Below are 11981 nucleotides of genomic sequence, written 5' to 3' on the forward strand. Positions count from 1 at the left end.
CCATTGCATGTTTGGCCCCTCTGTCTGCAGGGTACTTGTAAGAGGGTAGATAGAGATCCCCAGTGAGGCAGGAGGTAAGCTAAGGGCCGTCCATTTCCATTTCCATTTTGTAGTGGCCTCTAAGAGGCTGACCTCCCGGCCCAATCTCTTATAGCAAAGGAAGACGGTGATCACATATAGCAAAGAAAAGATTCTGGGATATTTCCTAAATTCAAAACCAAAAAGCATGTATTCAAATCTGACTCCCCTTTAATGCCTAGAACTTCCATGCCCTGACAAATCAGAGAAAAGTTGACAAATCTTAGCCAACTCCCCTTTTGGCTAAATAGTTCCAGATGAAGACTAAAGAAAAGAAAACTTCTAAGGGAATCACTGCATTTGCTCTATGATTTGTGCTGTCTTTAAGGAGACAATTTAACCAAGTATTTCCCTGCTTTTGTTTTAAGCTTCTATTATTTATCTCTAACACCCACCCACAGCACTTTTAATTCATTTGTGGATGAAACAGCCCTCTAAATACTAAACCTGAGGAAGTGTATAACAATAATATTATAGATACATTCAGGAGAACTGTAGTCAGGTGAGATATTAAATCATCCTTTTCCTTTACTTTTAGCCATAATTTCACAGTTGAAATATCTGAATAGTGTCTATAAAACAAAGTGTGTAACAGAATCCTGATTTTTATTTTAAATTATAAAGAGGCTTTTTAGAACTGAATGCCTAGAAAGTGTTGTGTTAATTTTTCTCTTCCCAGCTTCCCCCACTATGCTGTCCCCAAATTACACTTTATCTCAACGGAATTATTCAACCTTTTGTCTCTTAACTGAGGCAGTCAATGAGGCAGTCAAGTCAGAAAAGTCCAGCTGAGAAGGCCAATAATCCCATGTGATGGTAATTAACATTGAGTGGCCTCTGCTAATGTGCTAGAAGACAGTAAGAATCTGCTCATTGGGCCTTCATCCTTAATGAGGCAGAGGAGGGGCTTCCATAAGGGCTAAATAATTTGTTGGAAACAAAAGGAATGGGACGAATCTTGAAATGTCATTTTCAGAGCACATCTGGCTGAGGTAAGAAATTAGGTTCTTTACAAGTCCTTAGCCTCGCTTCATCAAGATTGAGCTCTAGAGGTTTCGTAGATGAGGACCTACACAGTCAACCAGAGTTAAGTGACTTGCCCAAGGTCACCCAGAGAGTTAGAGAATGTACCAAAATTAGAATTCATAGTCTTCGTGTTTCTAGTTCATTGGCTGCTGCACTGGAATAAAAAAGAAGCCCCAGAGCCATTCTTTTTTGACTTATAGATGTTGAGCAGGTAACAGGCTCAGAATCTAAAAGAATCTGTTTGAAACTTAAAATTTAAACACATAGCCCACAGCTATAGTACTGGTTGACAGAATGAAATGTTCTCTGTGATCATAACTTCCGGCCAGCATTAGCTAAAAAGAAAAGAAGGAGGCTGGGCACCTCCTTCTTTACGTGGCTTATGCCTGTAATCACAGCACTCTGAGAGGCCAAGGTAGGCAGATCTCGAAGTCAGGAGTTTGAGACCAGCCTGGCCAACATGGCAAAACCCTGTCTCTACTAAAAATACAAAAATTAGTCTGGCATGGTGGCAGGTGCCTGTAATCCCAGCTATTCAGGAGCCTGAGGCAGGAGAATTGCTTAAACCCAGGAGGTGGAGGTTGCAGGGAGCCAAGACCGTGCCATTGCACTCCAGCCTGGGTGACAAGAGCAAGACTCCATCTCAAAAAAAAAAAGAGGGAAATGGTGTGGGCCTAGAAATCATTACATGTACATACAAGGCTAGCTATTATCACTCATCTAGTTTATTCAGTGTTCAATATTTCATTCAAAACTATTATTTGCTCACTTACCACAAACCAAGCACTGTATTAGACAGTGCGGTTATAAGAGTGAATAAGAGAGATATTTGGCCCCTGTATGCATTGAGGTAGAGTCTTACAGCAATCATCAAATAAGCAACCCTCTCCCAAATACAGTCAGGTTCTAATCCTCTAGGACATGCCTCTTACCCCATTATTTGTGGGCCATTCTTCCCACTCAAATCCACAAAAAGAGAAACAAAAGCACAGGTGCTTCAGACTTCCCTGGCCTTTGACATTTCTTGTATGATAGCTAAGGAACAACTGACGCACATTGTATCTCTGTAGGGAACTCATATAGACAGTAGTCCCCCCCATCTGTGGTTTTGCTTTCCAAGGGCTCGGTTATCTGCTGTACAGTACAATGAAATATTTTGAAAGAGAGAGAGAAAGAGAGACCACATTCACATGACTTTTATTACAGTATATTGTTATAATTGCTCTATTTTACTGTAAGCTGTTGTTAGTCTCTTACTGTGTCTAATTTATAAAGTGAACTTTATCATATGTATGTACATGTAGGAAAAACATTATATTTATAGGGTTTGGTACTAGCAGCAGTTTCAGGCATTAACTGGGGGTCTTAAAACATATCCCCTCGATGGGCCGGACACAGTGGCTCACACCTGTAATCCCAGCACTTTGGGAGGCCGAGGCAGGCAGATCATGAGGTCAGGAATTTAAGACCAGCCTGACAAAACATGGTAAAACCCCATTTCTATTACAAATACAAAAATTAGCCAGACATCGTGGCACATGCCTATAGTCCCAGCTACTCAGCAAGCTGAGGCAGGAGAATCGCTTGAACCTGGGAAGCAGAGGTTGCAGTGAGCCGAGATCGCACCACTGCACTCCAGCCCGGGTGACAGAGCGACAGAGGGAGACTTCGTCTCAAAACAAACAAGGATGGGGGGAAACCACTGAATTTTTATTAAGTGCCTAAAACATCCTTCTTTAATTTATGTAATTTATATTACCCCCTTCTCTTTCTAGTCCCTCCTGATAGAATACTTTTCTCAGATCCCCTTTCTTGACTACTATTAAGACCCTAGAAAGTAGCTAGCAAGTGACACAAGGAATCCAAACACTCAAAGTCCACATCACCTAGTTTCCACTTTTACATTGTCCAGGGTAGCTCCCTGTGCTCTCAGTTCAGGTTAGATGCTTTCTTATTTGGATATATCCTAACATCTGTAGATAACTCTCCAGGCCTGAGGGGCTGTCAACAATTCTGGGATTTTCGTATTTCTGGTGTTTCTTGAAGCAAATTGGTCCAGTAACATAGATTCCTCCATCATGGTTAATTAATTTTTTCTGGCCTTTATTGCTAATATCTTGCTGGATTTCCACTGATACAAAGACAGCTCAAGATAGACCCTGAAATTTACTGTGCTCCTGAAATTCCATTTTGTATCTAGGAAAACCTAAAATCCTTCATTCCTCTAGACTTCAATTTAAGAAAGTTCTTCGCAGGGGACTGTAAAGGGACATACATAGAGCTATGTCAGCAAGTACCAGGGCACTGCTCCGCTGGCAACATGAAAATGTAAGCAATAGGCCATAAACCTATAGACAGAAACTAGCACTATGTCAAGGAGCCAAGGACTACAGGGCTCTTGACTGAAGCAGGAGAGGGCAATTAAGACTTCTTACTCCTCATCCTGAAGGGTCTCCTCCTCCTCTTGGATCTGTAACTGGTTCTTCACGGGAGCTAGGTTTTCGGTCTTGGCGTTGTAGTTCCGAAAGCAGACATTGAGCTTCTCATCAAATTCATTCACGAGGTCCTCCATGGACTTGAAGCTGATTATTTCAGAAGAAAAATTCTCAAGCTCAGAGAGGGAGGGGTCCTCGAGATGGTGGGGAGATGAACCGTAGAAACACCGGGGCTTCTCCTCTGGGTCCTCCGAGCAGCAGGGTCGAAGGTCCTCAAACTCTTCATCCAGACTCACCAGTGGGGCCTCCATTCTTGCTCAACAGAAGAACAATGGCAACTTTCAGGATGCGTTTATCTAAAAGAAATAAACAGCGTAATGTGAGTTTAGACCAGGAGTTAACTTTGGAGACACACCTGCTTCCAATTCCCTATTCCAAAAGATGAGGCAGTGGTTAAGTATGAAGCTCCTGGACCACACCTAGATCTAGGTTTGCATTCTCTAACTGCTCTGTGCTGCGTATTCTTCTCAAGACAGATATAATACTCAACTCACCTCAAAGGGCTGCTAGAAGACTAAAGGAGTAAACACAGGTGAGTGCTTAAAACAGTGCCTGGAAGATAATAAATGCCAATATTGTTGAATACTTTCTGTTGGTATTTTAGTAGTATTATTACTGTTACTATTACCATAGATCCACAGCCTTAACTATGTGACCTAAAAGCTAAAAATTCTCTGTGACTTGTTTGGTGGCAAAACGTGACATGATCTAAACTCATCTGGCAACTAAACCTGACCAACATGAATAGAAAGCTGCTCATGGCTTCAGTGTATCCCGTTTTGTGTGTTTGGCTGCAGAAATGTTAACTTTTTAATTATAAAGATTGCTATCCCAGATCCCACTGGATGAAATGCAGAATATGCATTTTATTACTACCTTCCAAAATCTGAAATAATCTGAATTCTAAAACATGCCTGGCCCCAAGAGTTTTGGATAAGGGTTCATGTAACTAGATATTACTACCCTCATCAATAAATAATAAGAACTAATAAAACACTGGCTGGATGTGGTGGCTCATGCCTATAATTCCAGCACTTTGGAAGGCTGAGGCAGAAGGATCATTTGAGTTCCCTCAGGAGTTCAAGACCAACATAATGAGGCCCCATCTCTATCTTTTATTTAAAAAAAAAAACTAATAAAACATCAATACTTTCCAACAAGCGCCTGAGTTGTTTTTATTTTGTTTTGTTTTGTTTTATTTTTGAGACATAACTTCATTCTGTCGCCCAGGCTGGTGTGCAGTGGTGCAATCTCAACTCACTGCAACCTACATTTCAGGCGGGGTTCAAGCGATCCTTGAGCCTCAGCCTCCCAATTATAGGCATGTGCCATCACACCTGGCTAATTTTTGTATTATTAGTAGAGATAGGGTTTGACTGTATTGCCCAAGCTGGTCCCGAACTCCTGAGCTCAGCTGATCTACCTGCCTCAGCCTCCCAAAATGCTGGGATTACAGGTATGAGCCACCGTGCCCTGACAAGCACCTGAGGTTTTCGCACCCATAGAGCATACACCTAGGAGCAGAGGAATAAACAAAATGATTTATTGTCCTGTATTCTATAAGAAACACACCAAATTACCTATGTGCTCCAAAGCCATACTCCATAATCATCTTGGGCACTGCACCCTGGGACACTGCACATGCAAACTTCCCTTCAGTTCCCACCAACTGTGGGACCACTACCCCTCATCGGGCCCTCTTCATACACTGCTTCCAACTGTGATTTATCCATCTGTGTGTACATCTGGGCCCCATTCAATTTTAACCTAAATTCTTCGAGGACACAGAAATCCTCTGGATATCTTCCCTGGCTCCAAACATACACTGCCTACCCTGTGGCTAGGCAGTCAATCAATGTGTGCTCATTGAAAAAATGATCTATCCCCCACACACAGTTTTCCATTTTCAATTTCAGGCAGCACGAGCATTGCTGACTATCATACCCTTCTCTACATGCTCAGCTTCATTCTCTATGACACAGAAAGACAAGCAAACTTTTCTCTCCTGTTTATACAGCTATTGATACAGTCAGGTGCTTAAACTGGAGCTGCGTTCTGAGGACAAACAGACAGCAAAATTCCTGGATTTTGCCCTAGGAGTGCCTATTTTTCATCTCCACCTACAAAACTAAAACTCTAAATAGGCAAGGCAAAGGACATGCCAGGCAAGGACACTGACAGTTTGTACGGGGATTTTACTGGAATTAAGTCGGTGACCATTGCTTTAAAACATATTCAGAGCATTTCCAGTTTGCAAAGGCAACATGACACGACCTTGGAATACAAAAATATATACAAGTAATACCATTTCTTGGAAAGAACATAGGCTCAAGAGCCAACAGATCTGCCAATGGCTGGCTGAGTGACAAGCATCGTCGGTCCTGATTTCCTCATTTGTTATAAGAAAGGTGTTGGTACAGAGTTAACATCTTCATGAGTTAATTTTAATAAATCAATAATTTAATTAATCATTTTATTGAAATAATATGTTTATTTAATCCAATATATCCAAAGTGTTACCATTTCAAAATGCAATCCACAAAAAAAACTAATGAGGCATTTTTTAATTCTTTTTTTTCTTCAAAGAAGTCCTTTGAAATCCAGGGTATATTTTCCATTTACAATACATCTCACTCTGGACTAGCCACATTTCAAGTGCTCAACAGCCAAATGTGGCTTGTGGCTACCGCAATGGACAGCACAGCTCTAAAGCAAACACAACTAATTGCCACAGGGTTCTTCATCTTCAGTACATAGACCCCTGCCGGCTCTTGGAAGGTAACTATATTTCAGTGAAATTGGTTTCCTTTGCAAGACTAAGTATTTTATTTTACGCATTTAAAAACATTACTTGGAGAAGAAGCCCATAGGCTTCTCCATACCACCAAAGGTGTTCATAGTGCAAAAAAGATTAAGAATCCCTGAGCAACAAAATGGTGAGATTAGAAAAGACGGCAGAATGCATTAGAGAGTCAAAAAGGTTTTACAGCCCAGGGATTTGTGTTGATTAGGGCAGTACACTGTGATGGCTAAGAGCATAAGTTTCAGGTTCCTGTCCTGGTCCTATCACTCCTAGAGGGGAGACGTTGGGCAAATTATCAGCCTCACTATGCCTCAATTTCATCATCTATAAATTGGAGTTTAAAACAGTGCTTCCCTTGAAGATTATTTTTTGGACTAAATGAGATAATCTTTGAAGTGCTAAGTACAATGTGTGAAATATAAAAAGCATCCAATAAAAATCAATCATTCTAGGAAAATCAAAGCTGGGCATGCTGGCTCATACCTGTAATTTCAGCAACTGGAGAGGCTGAGGCAGGAGGACTGCTTGAGCCCATGAGTTTGAGACTATAGTGAGCTATGATCACACCATTGTTTGCCAGCCTGGGTGACAAAGTGAGACCCTACCTCAAAAAAAAAAAAAAAAAAAAGCTTGGTGTGGTAGCTCACAGCTGTAATCTCAGCACTTTGGGAGGCCGAGGTGGCTGGATCATGAGGTCAGGAGTTTGAGACCAGCCTGGCCAACATGGTGGAACGCTGTCTCTACTAAAAATACAAAACTTATCTGGGCGTGGTGCTGGGCATCTGTAATCCCAGCTACTCAGGAGGCTGAGGCAGGAGAATCTCTTGAACCCAGGAGGCAGAGTTTGCAGTAAGCTGAGACCACACCATTGCACTCTAGCCTGGGCAACAGAGTAAGACTCTGTCTCAAAAAAAAAAAAAGTAAAAAATTCTAGGAAAACCAGGATAGCTTACTTACATAGAAATGTGATGTGGGGCCAGGCATGGTCGCTCACACCTATAATCCCAGCACTTTGGGAGGCAAGTGGATCACCTGAGTTTAGGAGTTCGAGACTAGCCTGACCAGCATGAAGAAACCCCATCTCTACTAAAAAATACAAAATTGGCCAGGCATGGTGGCACATGCCTGTAATCCCAGCTACTCAGAAAGCTGAGACAGGAGAATCACTTGAACCCTGGCGGCAGAGGTTGTGGTGAGCCCAGATCGAGCCACTGCACTTCAGCCTGGGCAACAAGAGCAAAACTCCATCTCAAAAAAAAGAAAAAGAAAATAAATGTGATGTGGGAGTGCTTCTAGAAAAATTATCTCTGCCATGATATCCTCTGTGCAGTGCCTCAATATGCTTATCAAATGAGGGAGCTATTGCTGAAAGAATTTTGGCATCTTTTTTACTAAGATTTTCTTACAATTCATTTGTGCAAAGGTTCCTGGATCATGGGTCACATTGACAGAAATACGAAACCTAATCTGATAGTGTGGCAGGTATTTACTCTGCCTTTAAATTTGTATTTTTCTCTGGGAATGACAGGAGAGAACCAGATGGTGACACCAGTGGGGTTTCTGATTGGAAATGACACAGTCTATACAATTAATCAGAAACAAGAGGCCAATCCAACTAGGATCTAGGACAAAGGTTGAGTTTTGAGTGTTGGCAACAGAAAGAGTGTGCTGAAAGCACCTATCCTCAGCCCAGGCAGATTGTAGAGAAAATGGATTCATCTAGAAAATTATAAAAGACAAAATGAATATCACAGCTCTAGGGTTCAGACACATGCTCATTTGAAACAGCCATAATATAGACTGGTTACTTTTTGCCAACTCATTACCCAGGAGCCCGGAAGTGCTGCATGAATGACCAGCTGGAGATGAAGTTAAGTGAAAGCCAGTGCTGGGAAACTAAAGTCACTCAACACCCAAACTGAACCCAGCATTTGTGGAAAGACCCCAGGCTGTGACACAGATGAGAGTCAGGCGTTCTGACTGGCCCTACTGTAGCCTCCAGGAGGGCTCTGTGGGATGGGACTGGCAGCGTGTCCTTAGATGGTGACCCTGTCTTCCTTCCTTCAGCCCGCTTTCTTTCGCCCTCCTCTCTTCACGAGTGCTTTCATCCTTCAACTAAAATGTCTGAAACAACCTTACCTTCCATCATGACAAGCTTGCCCCCGTCCTCATTCATAGCTCATCTGGGAGCCCTCCTTTCCTTAAAGTAGGATTAATACAAATGATAGCTTATTCCCTTGAGACTTCCATGATCAAAAATAAATACATACATATACGAAAATGGCAGAAAGAAGGAACCTTGGGAGGGTCGCCTTTTCTTTTTCTCTTTACCACAGAAAAGAGAGCAGCACTATAGTTGGATTGTCCTACAATGTGTTCCATTTATGTTCACTCCCAATCGATGGTGTGATTTGGAAAAGAAAAGACACTCACGGGGCTTAACAGAGACTCAGTAGGAAGCGCATAAACGTCTCCCTGCAGCATAATGATACACTCGCTGCGGCTCGGGGCTGCGGTACAAATGCTCACTCCTTGCTTTGCTGAGCTGAGCCGAGTGGAGCGGAGCGGTGATTTCACCACGCTAACCCGGCTGGGCCTCGGCACCTCCACACAAGCCCCACTCCATTTCCTTCTTCCCATCACTTGCTCCATAGATCAATTGATTCCATGCCTCGTACCCCATATCCATCCCTGTAACCTTCCCTGTACTGATCCACCTGCAGACTTCCCACTGCTCCTCCGCAGAAACCAGCCAGTGTGCGTGTTTGTACCAATGCACATTTTGACAGAAAGAGTATTTCGTTGCATGTGGATCAGCAACCCCTTCGCGTTCTGCTTGCTCCCCTCCCCCTCTCCCCGCTGCTCCATTCACCTCCATCTCAGATCCCCCTCCTTCCCCGGTCTGGTGGGGTAAAGAAAGGCTCCTCCAGGCAGCACAATGGCTGGCGCTCCGAGGAAGCCGGGCTCATCCCGTGCAGGCCGCACACACACTAAACTGCCCTTCTGGCCAAACAAGCCCGGACGCCGGAGAGGGATGAGAGTCGGGGGACCCAGGGTCGGGGAGGGAAGGGATAGGCAAAAGGAAAGAAGGGGCTGTGATACCCCTCGGCGCTGTCAAACACTGCTCCTCGCGCTCCAGAGCCTGGAGCCCACCCGACGGCAGCGTGCCCCGCCACCGCTCCGCCGCCCGGGTCCCTTCTCCCACCGGTCAATAGTAAAACAATCGCTCCCCCGGCGTCTGCGGCCGCTGCCAGCGGTTCTGACACTGCAGGAATGCGCTGTCTGGGGAAGGCTCCGCACTCTGGGGAGGGGCACAAGCGGGTCGGAGCTAAGTTCTTAGGGACAAAGAAGATCTTGGGGCGTTTACGGCGACTGGACCAGATAACGGTTCCGGGACTAGGCACCTACCCACTGCCCCAGCGCGATCGGGCGGGCGGCGTTCCCACCCTCTCCCAGCCCCCATACCGCGCCGCCTGCCTTCACACACGCGGAGGCACACACACACGGGCACACACACGCGCGCGCTCACACACACATTCCAGGCCTGGCTGGAGGACCGATGCTAAGATAATACTGGAAGTGCCCATCATCCCACATCTCCCGGGCCTGGCGAAGCGTCCCAGCTGCGCTCCCTAAAGGGTTGGGCAGGAGGGCGGCGGCCTCCGGTTGTTCCTTTCCAATCCCAGGATGGGACGGGGTGGGGGGCGCTGCGGCGACCCCAGACCGTCCTGTTGGAGAATCTCCAGGCCTCCTTACCACCCCCACCAGACCCCACCACCAGCAGTGGGTCGGGTCCTAACTAAAGTCGCCCCCCGCGACGGCACCTGTGCGGGTCCTGGCGGAGGGAGGCGGATCCCGGGGCTCAGCCGGACACCCCCATCCACGGGCTGCGGGAGCGGCCGGAGCGCAGCGCAGCGCAGCGGAGAGCCAGCCAGCCAGCTAGCGCTCCCCCCGCAGCTCCGGCGGCGCCCGGCTCCGCTCCCGCCTCCACCCCACCCCCTCCCGAGCTCGTGCACGGGCTCCGGGGGCGCGCCCGCGCTCGGGCACCCACCCAACTGGCACGCGCGGGAGCTGGACGTCATCCTCTCGTTAACATTCATAGCCTTCCTCCGAGCACGTGGACCTACCTTTATTAATATTTATGAATTACTGTTTCTCCCCTCTTTAACATTGACTTTTCTGCTTCCCTCATGAATATTCAAAAGCTCCTACATGAGCGCGTGCAGTAACTACCAATATGGATACCTCACAGGGCCTGACGCTGGCCTCTGGATAAAATTCAGGCGATGGCTGCGGGCGGATGCTGGTGGACACACTCAAAGACCCTCTTGGACTTTCTGGGCTTCCCATTCTCCTCTACTGGAGGCTGAAGAGGGCAGGCCCAGCGACGTCTCCCAGCCCTAGCTGGGTTCAGACCTCAAGCCAGAGGTGAGGAGGCCGGCAGGAGAGTTTTACTCCCCCAAAGAGTCGGGACGGGAGCCGGATCCAGCTGAAAAATCTGAGTGAGAAGGTTTCAGGCCCAGGAGGACTTGAGATAATACAGGAACTTCAAGAGGCTGAAATAAGGAAGGTCCCTGGGGTCTTGTGAAAAATTATTCATTTATCTTGTCTACTGTATATAGAGGCCTGTGTTTATAGAAGCTGTCAATAAAAAGTCTAATAAATTCATGAATACACAACTAAGAGCACAAGAATTGTAATTATTGAAGGAAGGCACTGGGAAAAGCATGTCGGCTTGGAGAACCCCAACTACTTTTGCCTGATGGCAAAGTACCTCTGGGCTGAACGGAAGTCTTCAACTGGAAGGGACAGGGAGCTTCTCTTTTGCTTATTTATGCGTTCATTCCACAGACATTTCAACCATGACAATGATGGAAACAGGAATAATGTCCCAATGAGATAAGAAGCAGCATTGGTCTCTTTGTCTTTAGGGGAGTAATAACCAGAGGATATCTTCCTGTAAGAAATCATAAGACCAGACACGGTGGCTCACACCTGTAATCCCAACATTTTGGGAAGCTGAGGTAGGAGGATCACTTGAGGCCAGGAGTTCAACACCAGCCTAGGCAAAATAGTGAGACCCCATCTCCACACACACACAAATTAGCCAGGCATGGTGGCTCATGCTGGTAGTCCCAGCTACTCTGGAGGATGAGGTGGGAGGATCACTTGAGCCCAAGAGGCTGAAGCTGTGGTACAGTGGCGATTGAACCACTGTGCTCCAGCCTGGCTGGCAGCAAGACATTGTCTCAAAAATCAATCAGTCAATCACAAAGAGTAGCTTGTTAAAATATCCCTAAATCTCCTTTCCCGGGATCATACCCAGTTCTGTGACCTTGGGCGAGCTAACTTCCCTGTGGCTCATTTCCTCATCTGTAAAATAGTGCCCATTCGTGAGGCCTGTTGTGGGATTAAAGGAGTGAATATAAGTAAAGTACTTCCAGGCATATATATACATATATATATAATACACACACACACACACACACACACACAGTGCCTTCTTATATACCTGGAAGTACTTTACTTATATTCACTCCATATATACATATATATATATGTGTGTGTGTGTGTATTAT

The 11981-nt window shown here is 45.5% G+C and overlaps 2 protein-coding genes across 4 annotated transcripts in view; one reads left to right on the top strand and one right to left on the bottom strand.

Moving 5' to 3' along the window:
• FEZ1 (fasciculation and elongation protein zeta 1) overlaps positions 1-10369 on the bottom strand; it is a 56571-nt gene extending 46202 nt beyond the window's left edge. Inside the window, exons 1-2 of one of the 3 annotated variants that reach the window (XM_002754557.7) lie at positions 10227-10369; positions 3540-3895 (exon numbers count right to left, since the gene is read on the bottom strand). In XM_002754557.7, coding sequence (XP_002754603.1) covers positions 3540-3850 — 311 coding nt within the window. In that variant the 5' untranslated portion in view covers positions 3851-3895; positions 10227-10369. Of the gene's footprint in view, positions 1-3539; positions 3896-9274; positions 9706-10226 lie in introns of those variants that run through there. The other 2 variants (XM_035264998.3, XM_035264999.3) reach the window with 2 other exon arrangements.
• On the top strand, positions 9341-11039 carry LOC100404921 (putative uncharacterized protein MGC39545). The gene is given in 3 exon segments (XM_003734131.6): positions 9341-9503; positions 9506-9734; positions 10608-11039. Coding segments are annotated over 3 exon segments (693 nt in total). The 3' UTR covers positions 10909-11039.
• Positions 11040-11981: the final 942 nt, after the last annotated feature.

The sequence above is a fragment of the Callithrix jacchus genome, chromosome 10 (assembly GCF_049354715.1).
Source record: "Callithrix jacchus isolate 240 chromosome 10, calJac240_pri, whole genome shotgun sequence".
Lineage (NCBI taxonomy): Eukaryota > Metazoa > Chordata > Mammalia > Primates > Cebidae > Callithrix > Callithrix jacchus.